At 42.6% G+C, this 15018-nt stretch overlaps 1 protein-coding gene across 2 annotated transcripts; it reads right to left on the reverse strand.

The window, feature by feature from the left end:
* Positions 1–4728: 4728 nt before the first annotated feature.
* Positions 4729–14096, reverse strand: IDNK (IDNK gluconokinase). 2 transcript variants are annotated; one of them, XM_066568928.1, is made up of 5 exons: positions 14052–14096; positions 13616–13646; positions 13141–13227; positions 9860–9903; positions 4729–7944 (listed from the first exon to the last, which is right to left on the reverse strand). In XM_066568928.1, exons 3-5 carry the CDS (start codon positions 13168–13170, stop codon positions 7584–7586), a joined length of 435 nt encoding a protein of 144 aa, XP_066425025.1. In that variant the 5' UTR covers positions 13171–13227; positions 13616–13646; positions 14052–14096; the 3' UTR covers positions 4729–7583. The 2 variants fall into 2 exon arrangements, with proteins under 2 accessions (XP_066425025.1, XP_066425024.1); XM_066568927.1 differs by lacking the exon at positions 14052–14096 and adding an exon at positions 13755–13851.
* Positions 14097–15018: the final 922 nt, after the last annotated feature.

Here is a 15018-nt window from a genome sequence, read left to right on the forward strand (position 1 = left end):
CAGGGCTCTGTCCCATGGTATTCTACTGGAGAGATCCTCCAAGAGGCCAAATTCCCCTCTCCTGAAGTCCAGTGTAGTTATCTTGCTTTCCACTCTCCTTGTTGCCCCAAGGATCTCAATCTCCACTGTTTCACGGTCACTGCAGCTCAGCCTGCCTTTGGGCTCCACATTCCCCATCAGCTCCTTGTTACTGAGAAGATTATTCAGCCTAGGACCTTTCCTCTTTGGCTTCTTTATCAGTTGGAGAGGGCAGTTGTCATCAGTGAACCTCCTGGAATACATGTGCTCTACTGTCCTGAGCCTCCAATAGGCTGTCGCAACCCAAAAGTGTGTGTGAGGTTTCTTGTAAATTCTTGTCTGTCTCAACAAGGTCCACATGTCTATATAGTAGCCTTAATTCCAGAAATTAACCTGCTATTTAGCTGTAAAAAGTTGGCTAACAAGCTCTCCAACTTCTACAACAAACTTTCAGATTAGCTCCCAAATCTCACAGTAAACTTCATGTGTTGAGTAAATGGTAGAATATGATTGCTGGAGTAAAACAGGAGAGAAAAAGGTGGAAAAGAGAAAGAAAAATGTCAGTCTTTAGACCCTGCATTGGTCCTGCTGCTGTGGATAGTCTGGATCTGGGGTCAACAGGGAGAATGCTGGGGACCAATCCCCTATCTTTTATGGTTTACCTGGTATATGCCTCTCATGTAAAATAGATTTTTTTGGTGCCATTCATGCTGTATTGTTCACATGTGTATAGTCAGTTAACTTTTAGAGCCCTCCAGGAAGTGAGGGAATTAATGGACTGTGGTGTCCTGGAACCCCTTTTAGTGAAGTGTCTGGAACTTGACCCTTGACACAGGTGCACTAAGCATGAGTCTCAAGGCAGACTTACAAGCTTAAGAACTTGGCAAGGAAAAGGAAGTTGGCTCAGAACAGGACTGACTGCCCCACCTCTGCAGGACCCTCTCAAGCCAATCAACACTTTCCTGTTGCAGTGGTTGGAATCGCCCATGAGCACCAGGGCTTATGAATGTGAGGCTTTTCTTCTCTGCTTGTGGAGGGCTTCATTGGTCTTTCTGGTAAGGTGGTCTGTAGCAGGCCTCTACTATAAAGTTACCTGTGCTTGCCCTCCCTTTAATCCTCACCAAAAGCTCTAAGTTAGCTCCTTGTCCATTCCAGGTGGAGCTCCATGCACTCCAGGTGGTCACTGACAGAGAGGTTGACACCTCTTCCTCATCTCCCCTGCCTGTCCTTCCTGAAGAGACTGTATCCTTCCATTCCAACACTCCAGTCATAGGAGTTGTCACCATGTTCCATGATGCCAGTAAGATTGTAGACATGCAGGCATGCATATGTGTCTACTTTATTCCCTATGCTGGATGTGTTAGGATAGATGCATCTAAGTTGGGTCCCCCAGAAAATTACCTTCTCTCTGGAGTGGCTAGAATCCATTTGTGCTGCCCTCCAGGTGTTCTCCTGCTGACTTGCAATCCCTCTCCAGACTCTGGGTGTCTCTTGCTGGCTCTGGCACCTAACTGATAGAAACTGACCTAACTGACTACTAACTCACCTAAATAACTCAGCTAACTGACTTGTGGGATGGCAAGTCATCCCACACCTTATCCTATTAAATACGATGATACCTACCTCCCTCCTCCCAATCATAAATTGTTTAAAGCTGTATCAATGACTGCTAACCCTTTACCAAAGACCCTTTTTTCCTTTTGAGTGGTGATGCTTCTGATCCCATCTGATACCAGCAAGAATGGTGCTATCTTAGCTATCCCACTGTCCAACAACCCAAAATTTGGGCAGTGACATGAGCCTCAGAGCCCACGTTAATAGACTCGATCCATTTGTTTCTTTGAATCACTACTTGCACATGGAATAATAGAAGAAAAAATAACCTGTGCCCCTGATTCCCTCACCAGTTGTCCCAAGGCTTTGAAGTCTCTTGATGGCCTTTGGACTGACTACATGTTGTGACTTCATCACCACTCTCATGGAGGATCAGCAGTGGGTAGTAGTCTGAGCACTGCACCAGGCTGGGAAATTTCCTGGTGAATTCCTTTAACCTTGACCCCAGGGGTGCAGTAAACTTCCTTAGGGGAATATTCTTAGAAGCATATTGGACGGGAACTATTTACCACTACAACCATTATTTTCTTTCTCATGGAACTGATCTTGTTATGAGCTGTCTGGCCTCTCCCTGGAGAGGGACCTTCATCCATGCACCATCTGTTGCATGACCTTCCTTACCTGTAACTATTGTACAGAGAGAAACCTAAAAGGAGGGCGAGATGGGCAAGGAGGCATCTTGGCCTGTCGTCCCAAGCAAGTTCTTGCCTCTGTTCATCGTTTCATTCTGATCTTCAGGCAGGGGGAGGTTACAGGACCGTTGGATAAGGACGGATGGAGAGCAAGTAGTTTCTGTAGAATTGTCTCTACTTTTTTACAGTTATTTTCACAGTGATTATTAGGATCTCCAAAGAAACTAATTCAACTTAAGTGTGCCTTACTGAGACCTTGAATTAAAAAATAGTTCAGACTCCCTCATCATTCAATAGGCAGATGTATTTGACAATACAGTCCATGACATCCAAAAAGTCTGTCAGATGGCAAGGGTGATGTGGGGAAGAGAACACTTTTTACCAAGATACTAAATCAATGAATCTAACTAGCACAAATACTTTCTCGAGACATCATTCAGCTCACCCTTTTTAAGCATTTCAGTTGCATGTTACAAACTAAGAGACAATATATTTGAAGTAAAATCTCATTGCAATTCAACAGGAGATATGTTTGACCTAAATTCTATAGCGAGCCTTTAGCTAAGCTTACTTCTTGAAGTAGAATCAATATTTATCAGTGACTACTGTCAAATAAACTGGTTTTCTAGTGGTAAAAACACTGAGCTGTTTTTAATAGAAGTTTTAGTTTTGTCTGAAAATATAATAAGCAGAACACACTTTATAGATAGGATAGACTTTTTATTTCATCTTTAATGATGAAAGAAAACCCACACTTACTGGTTTAAGATTATGTTACAATGTTTCTCTCTGTTCATCCCTCCCCACTTTTCCCCCTTGCCCCTTTATCCATCTCTCTTGAAAATTCTCTCTTCAGAGTTGTCATCTACCTCTTTTTTCAGATGAGCACTTAGATAACTTAGACTTGAAATCTGCAGCTTGCATTTTGGACCAGAAGGGCATGTGTGCCTGAGGGTTATCTCTTCATTTTCTTGCTTTCTTCTTTTCCTCTGCTGTGGATCAAGTGACCTGACAGGATTGTCTGCAAAACTGCCTTGCCTGATCATCAAACTCCTGCTAGAAAATGTAACTGATGCCAAAACAAAGAAATCTAAGTTACGATGATCTGAACTGAAGTTATCATTTAAAAGACTCAGAATGCGTACATTCAGTACTGGGAGTATGACTGCAAAATGGCTGGTTTTGTAAAGGATGTGGTCTGCCTAATTTTCTTCTTGGTTCAGTGACTGGATATACTGGATTGACCCTGGCTGGATGCTAGGCACCCATGAAAGCTACTGCATCCCTCCCCTCTGCAGCTGGATAAGGGCAAGAAAATATAAAAAATGGTTAATGGGTTGAGATAAGAACTGGGAGACATTGCTCATCAAATACTATCATGGGAAAAACTGGCTGGAATGAGATACATTAGTTGAATTTATTAGTAACAAAATCAGAGCAGGATAATGGGGAGTAAAACCAGACCTTAAAACACCTTCCCCTACTCCTCCCCTCCTTTCTAGCTCTACCTCCTATCCCTATCAGTGCAGGGAGACAGGGAATAGGGGTTATGGTCAGTTCATCACAAGTTTTTTCTGCCGAGGGAGATTTATTCCCCTTGGCAGAAAAAACTTGCTTAGGAAGAGTTATTCCCTTGCTCCAGCAGGGCTTCCTTCCCATGGGAGACAGTTCTCCAAGAACTTCTCCAACATCTCAGTCATGGGCAACAGTTCTCTACAAACTGCTGCAATGTGAGTCACTGTTCATAGGGTGCAGTCCTTCATGGACAGGCTGCTCTAGTGTGGGTCTCCCGCAGCATCACATCCTACAGGAAACCTGATCCAGCATGGGCTCCTCTCTCCACAGGTGTATAGGTCCCTGCTAGGACTCTGCTCCAGCACAGGTTTCTCACAGGGTGACAGCCTCCTCTCAGACATACACCTGCTCCAGCCTGGGGCTCCTCCACCAGCTGCAGGTGGATCTCTGCATCCCCATGGGCTCCAATGTGCTGCAGGGCACAGCTGCCTCACCAAGGGCTGCACCAGGGGCTGCAGGGGAATCTCCGCTCTGGTGCATTAAACACCTCCTCCCTCTCTTTCTGCACTGCCCTTGGTGACTGCAGAGTTGTTCCTCTCACATGTTCTCATCCTGTTCTTTTCTGCAGTTTCATCTGTGGAATCATGTTTCCCCCCCCCCCCCCCTTCTTAAATCTATTATCACAGGAGTGTTGCAGCATTTCTGATTAGCCCAGCTTTGGCCAGCAATCCCCATCTGTCTGGGAGCCAGCTGGGATTGGTTCTACAGGGGGTGGAGGGAGTTTCCAGTAGCTTCTCACAGAAGCCACCCCTGTAGCCTCCCCCCTTCTCCAACAGCACAACCTGGCATAATAAAATAAATATTATTGATAAAAAACCCAAAACACTTACCAATTTATAGTTGAGGTGGCAGGCAGCTTTGCTTGTAAGAAAACTTGTACAGTTTGGGATAGATTGCATTTCATTTTTATTTCCTCATTTTACCACTGAAAAATGTTTGCACTTGATGCTGTAGTAGGTACAGTATTTACACAGCATGTTACTAACTGTGCTTAGCATAAATTCATGAGGATGTATAGTGCATGTACCTTGCATAGATAATTTGTGCTTAGAGACAGACAGCAATTTCTAACTCCAGGTGTTTCCTCCTCAGTTTTTGCTGCATTTACTAAATACATTTCAAAATACACACACACAGCACTTGCATCCAGATAAGCTGTGCTAAATATTAATAGCCTGTCCAACTAACCTGAATATGACATCCCTAGAATAGCAGTGTTAGTTTAAAACCAACAACAACGAAACCAAAAAAATATACCCTCACAACAAAAGAAACCCCAAATGGAACCAAAATCAAGGAAATTAAATGTTGTAGAATTGAGTTTGGGTAGGGATTGTTCTGCTACCTTTTTCTTCCAATGCACACGTGCACAGCTTGATTAAAATCTGAGAGTAGTTTTATGTTGTTAGTATTGCAGTAATTCACATCTTAATCTATTAATTTGTAATGCACAGAATATAACTGAACAGAAATAATGCTTTGTTGTCTCTTCAGAATAGCAGGTAACAGACAACTGATTAGGTTGACAACAACCTACTTCTTTGCAGTATTTTTTAAGTAAAAGCAAAATGCGAATATATTAAAAGTGTAAGGGAAGGAAATATTCCCAACATAGAAGCAAAGACTAAGAAATACCCTGACCTAATTTGAAGAAGCATGAACTGCCTGTAAGTACAAACTTTGTTTAGAAGCCTTCCAAAATCCAAGTTGCTTACATAAAACTTTCTGAAAGAGAATTATTTTTTAACTGTTGAATACAATTTTTTGTTGGTGGTGAAAGTGGTGAAGCCACTTTGACGGTATTCTATAAATGTGGACTAGTAGATCTGAAAATCAGTCTGGCCTTCTTAGAACTCACACTTAAAAATGTCCCTTTAAAAAAAAAATTATTTGAAGGCCTGATCGTATCTGCGTGTGAGAGGATGCAGCTGCTGTAGAGTGTCCTGGTCTGGCTTTATTGTGTGTGAAAGAAGTAAGCATAAATCTGTATTTTATAATGGGTACATTAGTCAACTATTTGTAAAATGTTGTATTGGAAAAGATGAAGACCTCATTAACAGCAGAAGTGCCACAAGAGGGTGCTGTGTCTGTGATTTTCATAGCTCCAAAATTTGTACCGATCTGACAAGTCACTTGGTCTGAAGGGGTCTCTGAAATTTGAGGGTATTAAGCATACAGACATCCCTGTCTCTTGCACTTAACTTTGCCTCTATGTCTTCACCTGGCACCCTGGCTCTTGGAACAAACTCTGAGGCTCTGAGGTAAGAGCACCCTGCAGTAGACTAAAACCGGTAACTGCCTGGTATTCTCCCTTCTGGTCACAAATAAACTGGAAAACACTATGTCTGGGTAGGTTAATGCCTAAAATCCTAACTTAAAAACTGCTGCTTTCAGTCAGCTAATGCCCATTTATTGCACTAATTTAAGCACAGTAGTTTATCTAGTAAACCACAAAGCCTTTACTATTTCCATACATAATGAGAACCACGACTAATGTTTTTCAACTACTTACCCAGGTAAAAATTGCACTAAAGATGCTTTCAGACATGAGGTGTTCTTCTACAAGAGTTCATCTATCATCCCAGGAATAAAAAAAAATAATATGCATGACATACTAAAAATAATCCATGTGTGACAGCACATGGAAATGTCTCCATTTGGACAAGATTCAAATCTTTCTTACACAACCTATCTGAAGTTTTTATAACATAAAGCTGAAAAGGCATGTCTTGTATAACACAACATGAAGTACTTTTTGAAAAACACCTTGGTGGTAAAAAAGGTCTTAAACTTAAATACTGTGAGTTAGGTGACTGATTGGGAATTTGGAATTTTCTTCTCATCTTTATCAAAAAAGATACATATTAGGAATAGTTTGATCAAAAGCTTTAAAGCAATTGCATTGACAAGCACTGAGGTGCCCACCAGCACTGGGAAGTGACGGAGAAGGTCCAACTGCAAAAAGTAAGTTTTCAAAAATAAGGAAAGTCTATCAACCTTGCATTCAATTCAGTACCTTAAATTACTGGTTGACTCACACTTGACTGCAATGTGTACACTTTGTACATGAAAGCTCTAAGTTCAGAGTCAGTATGATGCCACATATACTTTATTTCTGAAGCTTTCCATTCAATTAAATTTTGTATAGTGCATTGCCACCACTACCTTTTTTTTTCTCACATTTTTCAGTTTGGTGGCTGGTACATACAGTAAGAGATCAGAAAAATTCTCATGAAGTCATCAGTGCTCTGCTGAGGTCAACAGGAATACAAACACAGAACCTACAACTCGATGAAAATCCACCAGTGAGACAGGGGTAGTGTCATGTATGGAACTTCATCATGCATGTTCCTGCCTCTTCTAGGAAAATGACATTATTTTTAACAAATTATTTAATCTTGTAATAGTAGATGTCCCCATCTCAGTGTCGGACAGAGCAAATATTAAGAAAATAAATTATTCTGTGTGACCCTTGCCAGAATTTTCAAAAGCAAGCTCTTACTAAAAGGAGAATTTTAACTTAATAGAGTGAAGGGCTTAAAAAGTTAACAGTTCTTGCATCTTATATATGCAAAAGATGTAAAGACATTTTATATGTCTTTTACAGAGCCATGATAAAAAAAAGAGTAGTAAACCAGCTCTTAAAAATAAGTTGGTTTGATTTAATAATCAATTTGATAATTAAAATTCTGTCTCTTTGCCCTGCTATCCTTCAGGGAATTTCTATATGTGTCATTCAGAAAATTACTCTGGCAAAGCCTCACCCTGAAGAATGGCGGTCTCAATCTGTAGGAGTATTTCTGGGAGAGGTTTTTCTAGACTGACAGTAATGAAATTTTCTGGTGCACTGGGTGGCTCTAGTGTATCAAACTGAGACTGGAGAAGTTCAAGTGGCATAAAATGACCTCTCCGCTTCTCCAAGCGGGCAGCAATTATGTCCTTAGGTCCATCCAAATGAACAAAGAGGATCTTCAGTGCTGGGTTTTCTCCTGGTTGCTCTGGGTGGTTGCTTTCAATTGCAGATGCTCCACCAATTAACACACGCCTGTACATCTTTTTCAGTGCAGAACAGGCCAGAATTGTATCTTGTCTAGATGTGTCTTCTCTATCAAAAATAAAAAAAAAATCAACCCCAAAAACCTTTACATATCTACATGTGGTATAACAAAAATGACTTGTTAGTTCTGCTAAACTAGGTAGACATGTCCTAGCTCCTCAAGAAGGCCAGCCATGGGAGTAGTGGCATTGTGACAGTGGTATTTGAGTAATTTTGACAGGATTTTGAAACCCAAATTTCCAGTCCAGGTAAAGATGTGATTTGAAAGTGAGGCCAAGCTAGCCAACCTTCTGATAAAATCTCAGTTTTAGGGACTCTTTCTATAGCCTTTTCTAAGCAACCAGTCTTTTCCTAAATTCAGTTCAATTCTAGCACAAGGAAGTATCAAGCTCATGTCCTTAATTGCTGACAACAGGAAATAAATATCCATAGAAACACTTATCCCTTATCCATAAAATTACTATACTATTGTCTCTAAGGGTAAGTGGCTGATAAGCAATACAGACCACTTAAATACACACTGTGTTCTTAAATACGCAATATTTTCAACACCTGCTGTCACTGTCTCAGATTTAAGTGTATTTTATGTTTCCTGCAACTCGTTGATAGCATTGCATCTATATTAACTTCACCCTAAACAAGGGATTGCAGGTCAGTGAATGCACAGTATTCACTGTATTTATTTTCTGCTGACAAGGTTTCTTCAAATAAAGCATTTAACTCTGGGTGCGCCTGCTCCACTAAAAAGCAAATCCAGAATTAGTTGTGTCTATGAAGAGTGAATAAAATTCCTGCCTAAGAAAATATATTTTGTAATAAAATTAAAATCAGGTATACACCTATTTAAAAATCATTCTATGGTCATCAGATTTTGGTTCAAAGGGAAGTAAGAACTTCTAGGTAAGTCAGTGACAGCCTCAGCTACTAATAAGTACTAATAATTAAATATTGGCATTAGGCTCATTTAAAATATAGTTGATTTTATAAAGTTTCCAGAGCTGGGCAGTGGCATTGAGCTATCACATAACATGAAGCAATGGATCCAGCAAATCAATCCAGACAAATTTCTCAGTGAGAAATTAGGTATCGCAGCTCCAGTGAGGTATGATCACCTAATGTGCACAAGCAAGTGTAAAGCCTGGCTAAACAGGCTTTACACAACCTCCCAACCTTTTCCTTGTTTGGGATGCTCTCCAGTATGTCCATGCCTCTCTCATAATGAGGAACCCAGAACTGACACAGCAGTTCAGGTGTGGCCTCACCAGTGCAAAAGGAGAGGGGATGGATCACCTCCTTTGACCTGCTGGCAATACTTGGTCTAATATAGCCCAGAATTCAGGATTTGGCTGGCCTGCCTTGCCAGAAGAGTACATTGCTGGCATATGTCCAGCTGGGGCTGTCCACCACAGCTCCCTCAGGCCCTTTTCTGCTGCTTTCCAACTGAGTGTCCCTCACTATGCATACCAGTGCTGCATTTTTAAAAGGTTCCTACCAATCAATTTCTACAGCCTTTCAAGGTCCCTCTGCATCACCCCGTTACTCCTCCCATTTTGGTGTCATCTGCAAATTAGCAGAGCAACACTCAAGCAAACAGTGTCAAACAAACCTGACACTGTATCTTATTCAAAATAACAGTATTTTATCCTACTGTTGTTACTGGTGTATTTTGAGGTTACGTTCTTTGTAAGTAGCTAATGTCAGGCTTATTAATAAACTGGATCCTTGCAATTATTTTTACACAGTAGAAAACAACCATCATTTGTAACAATTTCCCATTTTAATTCTCAGAGATTAGCTCATCATCAGCAATTACTATGACAGTTTAGATTAGTAAAAATAAAATGACTTTACTCTCTGCAGAATTTCTCTACCCTTACATTTCTGCTTTGCAATGCAGTGGGGAAAAACACTTCTGGTACTTCTGTCTTTAGCTAAAACATTTAAACACTAGATATTCTCTTACCTCCTTAGTATATCATGCAGTGCACAAAGCCAAGGAATCCTGTCCTAGAAAGCAAGCAAGATAGTTAAAAATTCTTCAGAAATTACTTTGAAACAATTGCTTCTAGCATCTCAGATATTTGACTAGAGGTAAATATTAGCATTAAACTGTACAGCAAGTTCAGTTTTGAATCTCTTTGTTCCTATATAGATTTGCTCCCACTGTCTGAAGGCTATAAGAAGTGCTAGGCGTATTATGAATAGGACACTTTTGGTGGAATAGTACTTTTTATTTTACAAGTATATGATGGAAGTAATATGTATGCAAGTGCAGCATGCACCTTGTAAATATCTGAAGGACAATCAACTTACCTCTTGCTTCTATTATACTATTCAAATGTAACAGCTAGAGTTGTTATTTCTTTTCCCTGATATAGTGTCATACACACACCCCATCCCCATTTTGGATCCAAGTTGAAGCTTTCAGAAACAGATCTAAATTTAGTGATCTGCAATAATTATATTTATGTCAGTAGCACTCACAAATAAATGTAACCACAATCACAATTTCTCAAAACTTTTGCCCATTACTTAAGCAAACAAGAGTGATCAGTCAGATGCTTACTTAATCTGAAATTTTAAGCTGCTGCAAACTTCAGTCATGCCTAATGAGCACGAAACAACTGCTCCCATTTAATGTTTCAATGCTGTTAGTGCTGGGTAAGCACAACAAATGATAACATGGACAAATAAATGCAACATTTTTTTGTTGCTATCATTACACAGTAACTTCCCCTAGGCATTCAAGAACGCCCTCACAATTTTGCACCTCTCATTTTTCAGAAGAGATGCTTTCCTCTTGCTGAGCACCACACACCAGTGCTTTAGTCATTCAAGTGTATAATGCTGCTACAGATGATATAATCAGTGTTTATCAGTATCTGAATGGAGGGTACCAACAGGATGGATCCAGACTCTGTTCTGGCTTCAACCACTAGTGAAAGATCTAAGTTTTTAACCAGAATCTAGAATATTTTTTTTTCGGTTTAAATTGGCTAAGGACATCTCCCAGAAGATTTGAGGGACTGAAAAAAAAAGTGGAAGCCTTGCCAAAAAAAAAAAAAAAAAAGGTAGGAGGTTTGCAAAATTTTTCTATTACAGCTAGATTCTTGAAGTCTTTTTCAAAGTATCCTATTACTGCATCTTGCCCTGTTTCTAAGCTCCGTATGCTTTTAGATTGATTTCATATGTTCACCAGGATTGTTTAGTTTATATTCTTTGTTTAAAAGTCTTTATCTACAGTCATAAGTGTGTATTTCTCTAGAAGTCGTGGACATTAACTTTTTTAATTCTTTCTGATTCTGTACAGGAAAAGTGGCTTTAACTGTAAAACCACTGTCCTTATTGATGGCAAATGGAAAAAATCCTTTTTCAAGCTGTACCATTATGCTATTAGTACTTCAAGCATTGCCAGCCCATCAAGGGATGGGATTGTTCTGCTCTGCTTTGCACTGGGGCAGCCTCACCTTGAGTCCTGTGTGCAGTTTTGGGGACCACAATATAAATTGGGGACCACAATATAAGAAGAATATAAATATATTAGAGAGCATCCAAAGGAGGGCCTTGAGGATGCTGAGGGGCCTTGAGGGGAAGGTATATGAGAAATGGCTGAGGTCACTTGATCTGTTCTGCCTGAAGAGGAGACTGAGGACAGACCTCACTGCAGTTATAACTTCCTTGTGAGAGGAAGAGGAGGGGTGGGCACTGATCTCTCCTCTGTGGTGACCAGTGACAGGACCTGAGGCAATGGCCTGAAGTTGTGTCACGGGAGGTTTACATTAGCTATTAGAATAAGGCCCCACCCCCGAGGGTGGTTGGGCACTGGAACACATTCCCCAGGGAAGTAGTCATAGCACCGGTCTGACAGAGTTCCAAAGCATTTGGTCAGTGCTATTAGGCACATGCTGCAATTCAGAATTGTGGAATCATTAGGCTTGGAAAAGACCTTTAGGATCATCAAGTCCAACCTTTGACTGAATACCACCATGCTAATTAAATCATAGCTCATAACCAAGTGTCTACTCGTTTTTGTTAAACACTTCTAGGGATGTTGACTCCACCATTTTTCTGAGCAGCCAATTCCAATGCTTAGCCACTCTTTCAGTGATGACATTTTTCCTAATACTCAACTTGAACCTCCCCTAGCACAACCTGAGCCCATTTTCCTTTGTCCTATTCCTTGTTACCTGGGAGAAGAAGCTGACTCCCATCTCACCATAACCTCCTTTCCAGAGAGGTTCCAACCTCCTTTCCAATTGTAGAGACTGATAAGGTCTCCCCTAAGCCTCCTTTTCTTCCGGGTAAAAACATCTCCACCTCCCTCATCTGCTCCTCACAGAACTTGTGTTCAGACCCTTCACCAGCACCTTTGCCCTTCTCTTGACTGACTCCAGCACCTCAGTGTCCTTCCTGAATTAAGGGGCCCAGAACTGGACACAGCACTCCAGGTGTGGCCTCACCAGTGTGAGGTACAGGTACAGGGGGGCAATCGCTGCCCTGGTTTTGCTGGCCACACTGTTGCTAATAGAGGCTATCATGACATTGGCCTTCTGGGCCACCTGAGTGTGTGCTGGGTCAGGTTCACCTGCTGCCAATCAGCATTCCCAGGCCCTTTTCTGCTGGACAGCTTTTCAGACTCTCTTCCCCAAGCCTGTAGTCCTGCCTGGGGCTGTTGTGACCCAAGGGCAGGAGCTGGCACTTCACCTTGTTGAAGTGACTCCACCACTTTTCTGAGCAGCCAATTCCAATGCTTAGCTACTCTTTCAGTGATGACATTTTTCCTAATACTCAACTTGAACCTCCCCTAGCACAACCTCCCAAGTTAACCACGAGTGGTGATAAATTATGAAAAGTGATTTGAGAGAAGGGTAACAAATTTTTGGAGTTGTTTTAAGCAGGGCCACGCGATGGATTCTATGGTTCTTGTGGGTCCCTTCCAACTCAGGATATTCTATGATTCAAATCCAAAACTGCAACTCTGTGTGTGGACTGTAGAGGGGGAGGTTTCTCACAAATCCTGAAGCAGCATCATACCACTTTCGAACTGACAAGCATTTAATGAACTATTTTTTTATCCAGAATCTTTTTTGACAAAAGAAGCCTCCCTTACCTTAGCAAATGCAGACTTGTGTTTACAGTTAGACTAATCTATGTAGTACACCACAATCTACTTCAACAAGATGTGCATGAAGTTACAGAGATAAATGTGTGGACAACAGTTTTTTCAGAGCTTATTCAAGGTACCTCATCGTTTAGTGGTATCCCTTCTTCCATTTTCTTCTTATTCTCTAGAGGATGATAATCGTCTGCATCGTAGAATTTCCATCCCAACTAAGAAAAAAAATAAATTAATTATGGATCGTTCAGCTAAGTCAGGTGACTTAGTCAGGTGAGGCAACAAGGACTTCAGAATTTACAAAGACGACACTTAAGGAATTACAGGCTTCTTGCACCACAGTATGAATCACCGTTTATAGCATGATGATTAGCCAAAAAAACAAAACAAAAAAAACCCAACAAAACAAAAAACACTAAGGCAGCTTAGTAGCAGCAACAGCTGTTGCGTCACGGCAGTGAGCCGAAGTCCGTGCAGGCACCACTGCACCAGCCGAACCCGGCTCGGGAGGCCAGCAGCCCGGGGAAAGGCCGTCGGCCCGGCGCGGGGAGGTGCCTGCCTGCCCCGGCACGCCTCCTAGGCGGCGGCTCCACACGCCCCTACCTTCTCAGCCAGCCGCGACCCGACCGTGGTCCTGCGAGGAAGCACAAAGGGCCGATTAACACCCGGACCCGGAGCCGCACCGCGGGGCTCCGGCAGCGCCGCAGCGCCGCCGCTGCTCCGCCCCCCGCCCGGTACCTACTTCCCTGAGCCGCTGACGCCCATCACCACCACCAGCACCATGGCGGACCGCCGCGCTCTGCCGCTGCCCCTTTGCCCTGCCGCGCCGCCGCCCCGGCCCGCCCTCGTCTCTGCCGCGGGAGGCGGGTGCGGCCCGCCCGGGGCGGCCCCAGCGCAGCCCCAGCGCCTCGCCTGCCCCGCGGCCGCCGCCCCGCGCGGCTGTCCGGGACCGTCCGCTCCCCTTCCCCGGAAACCCGAGACACCCGTGTCGTGTCCCCCGCTCTCTTTACCCCCGGTGGCTCCTTGTGCTGGAAGTTACCTGATCTTCTCCCGAGCCCTCTTTGTCTGAGGCTTTTCAGTCTGGTCGGGCGCTTCTCTTCCAGCGGTTCCTAGCACGGTATTCACTGTTTGCAGCCTCAGCAACACAGGCGAATTCAATAGAAACAATAATTTCTGCAGTGCATTTATTATTAAGTGCTCATTTATGCCCGTTGAATTCTGTATTAACCTTTGGTGATAAAGGTCTGCCATTGGAATTTATTTAAGGCATCAGCTATGCAGTGACTAATGCCATTTTAGTATTTGTTAAAGCCTTGATCCAGTCATATTTTTAAATCACTGAATTACCTGGTGGGTAAGGCTGGGAAGGACCACTGGTAGGGTCATCTATTTCAACACTCCGGCTCAGGCAGGACCCCGTAGAGCACATTAGGATTCTGTCCAGGCGGCTTTTGAGTATCTCCAGTGAAGGAGGCTCCACAACCTCTCTGGGCAACCTGTTCCAGTGCTTGGTCACCTTCGCAGTAACAAAGTGCTTCCTGATGTTTGAGTGGAACCTCCTGTGTTTCAGTCTGTGCCCAGTGCCTCTTGTCCTATTGCTTAGCACCACCGAGCAGAGTCTGGATCCATCCAGTTGATTACACTTCCTTCAGATACTGATAAACATTGATGAGGTCCCCTCTCAGCTGTCTTTTTTTGAGGCTGAACAGGCCCAGGTACCTCAGTCTTTCCACGTAAGAATGATCTAATCCCTCAATCATCTTTGTAGCCCTTTGCTGGATCTGCTTCAGGAGCTCCATGACTCTCTTGTTCTGTGAAGCCTAGAACCAGACATGGCACTCCAGATATGGCCTCACCAGAGAAGAAGGGCAAGATTGTGGAAAATTGTGGAAATTCTCTTATAAAGCAAGTGTTCTTGCTATTACTGTGTACATAAATATGACCTAGCAACATTTTCAAAGCTATGCAAGGATCAAATGCAGTGATGCTGCCGACCAGCGTTGAAG

This window comes from Molothrus aeneus, chromosome Z (genome assembly GCF_037042795.1).
Source record: "Molothrus aeneus isolate 106 chromosome Z, BPBGC_Maene_1.0, whole genome shotgun sequence".
NCBI lineage: Eukaryota > Metazoa > Chordata > Aves > Passeriformes > Icteridae > Molothrus > Molothrus aeneus.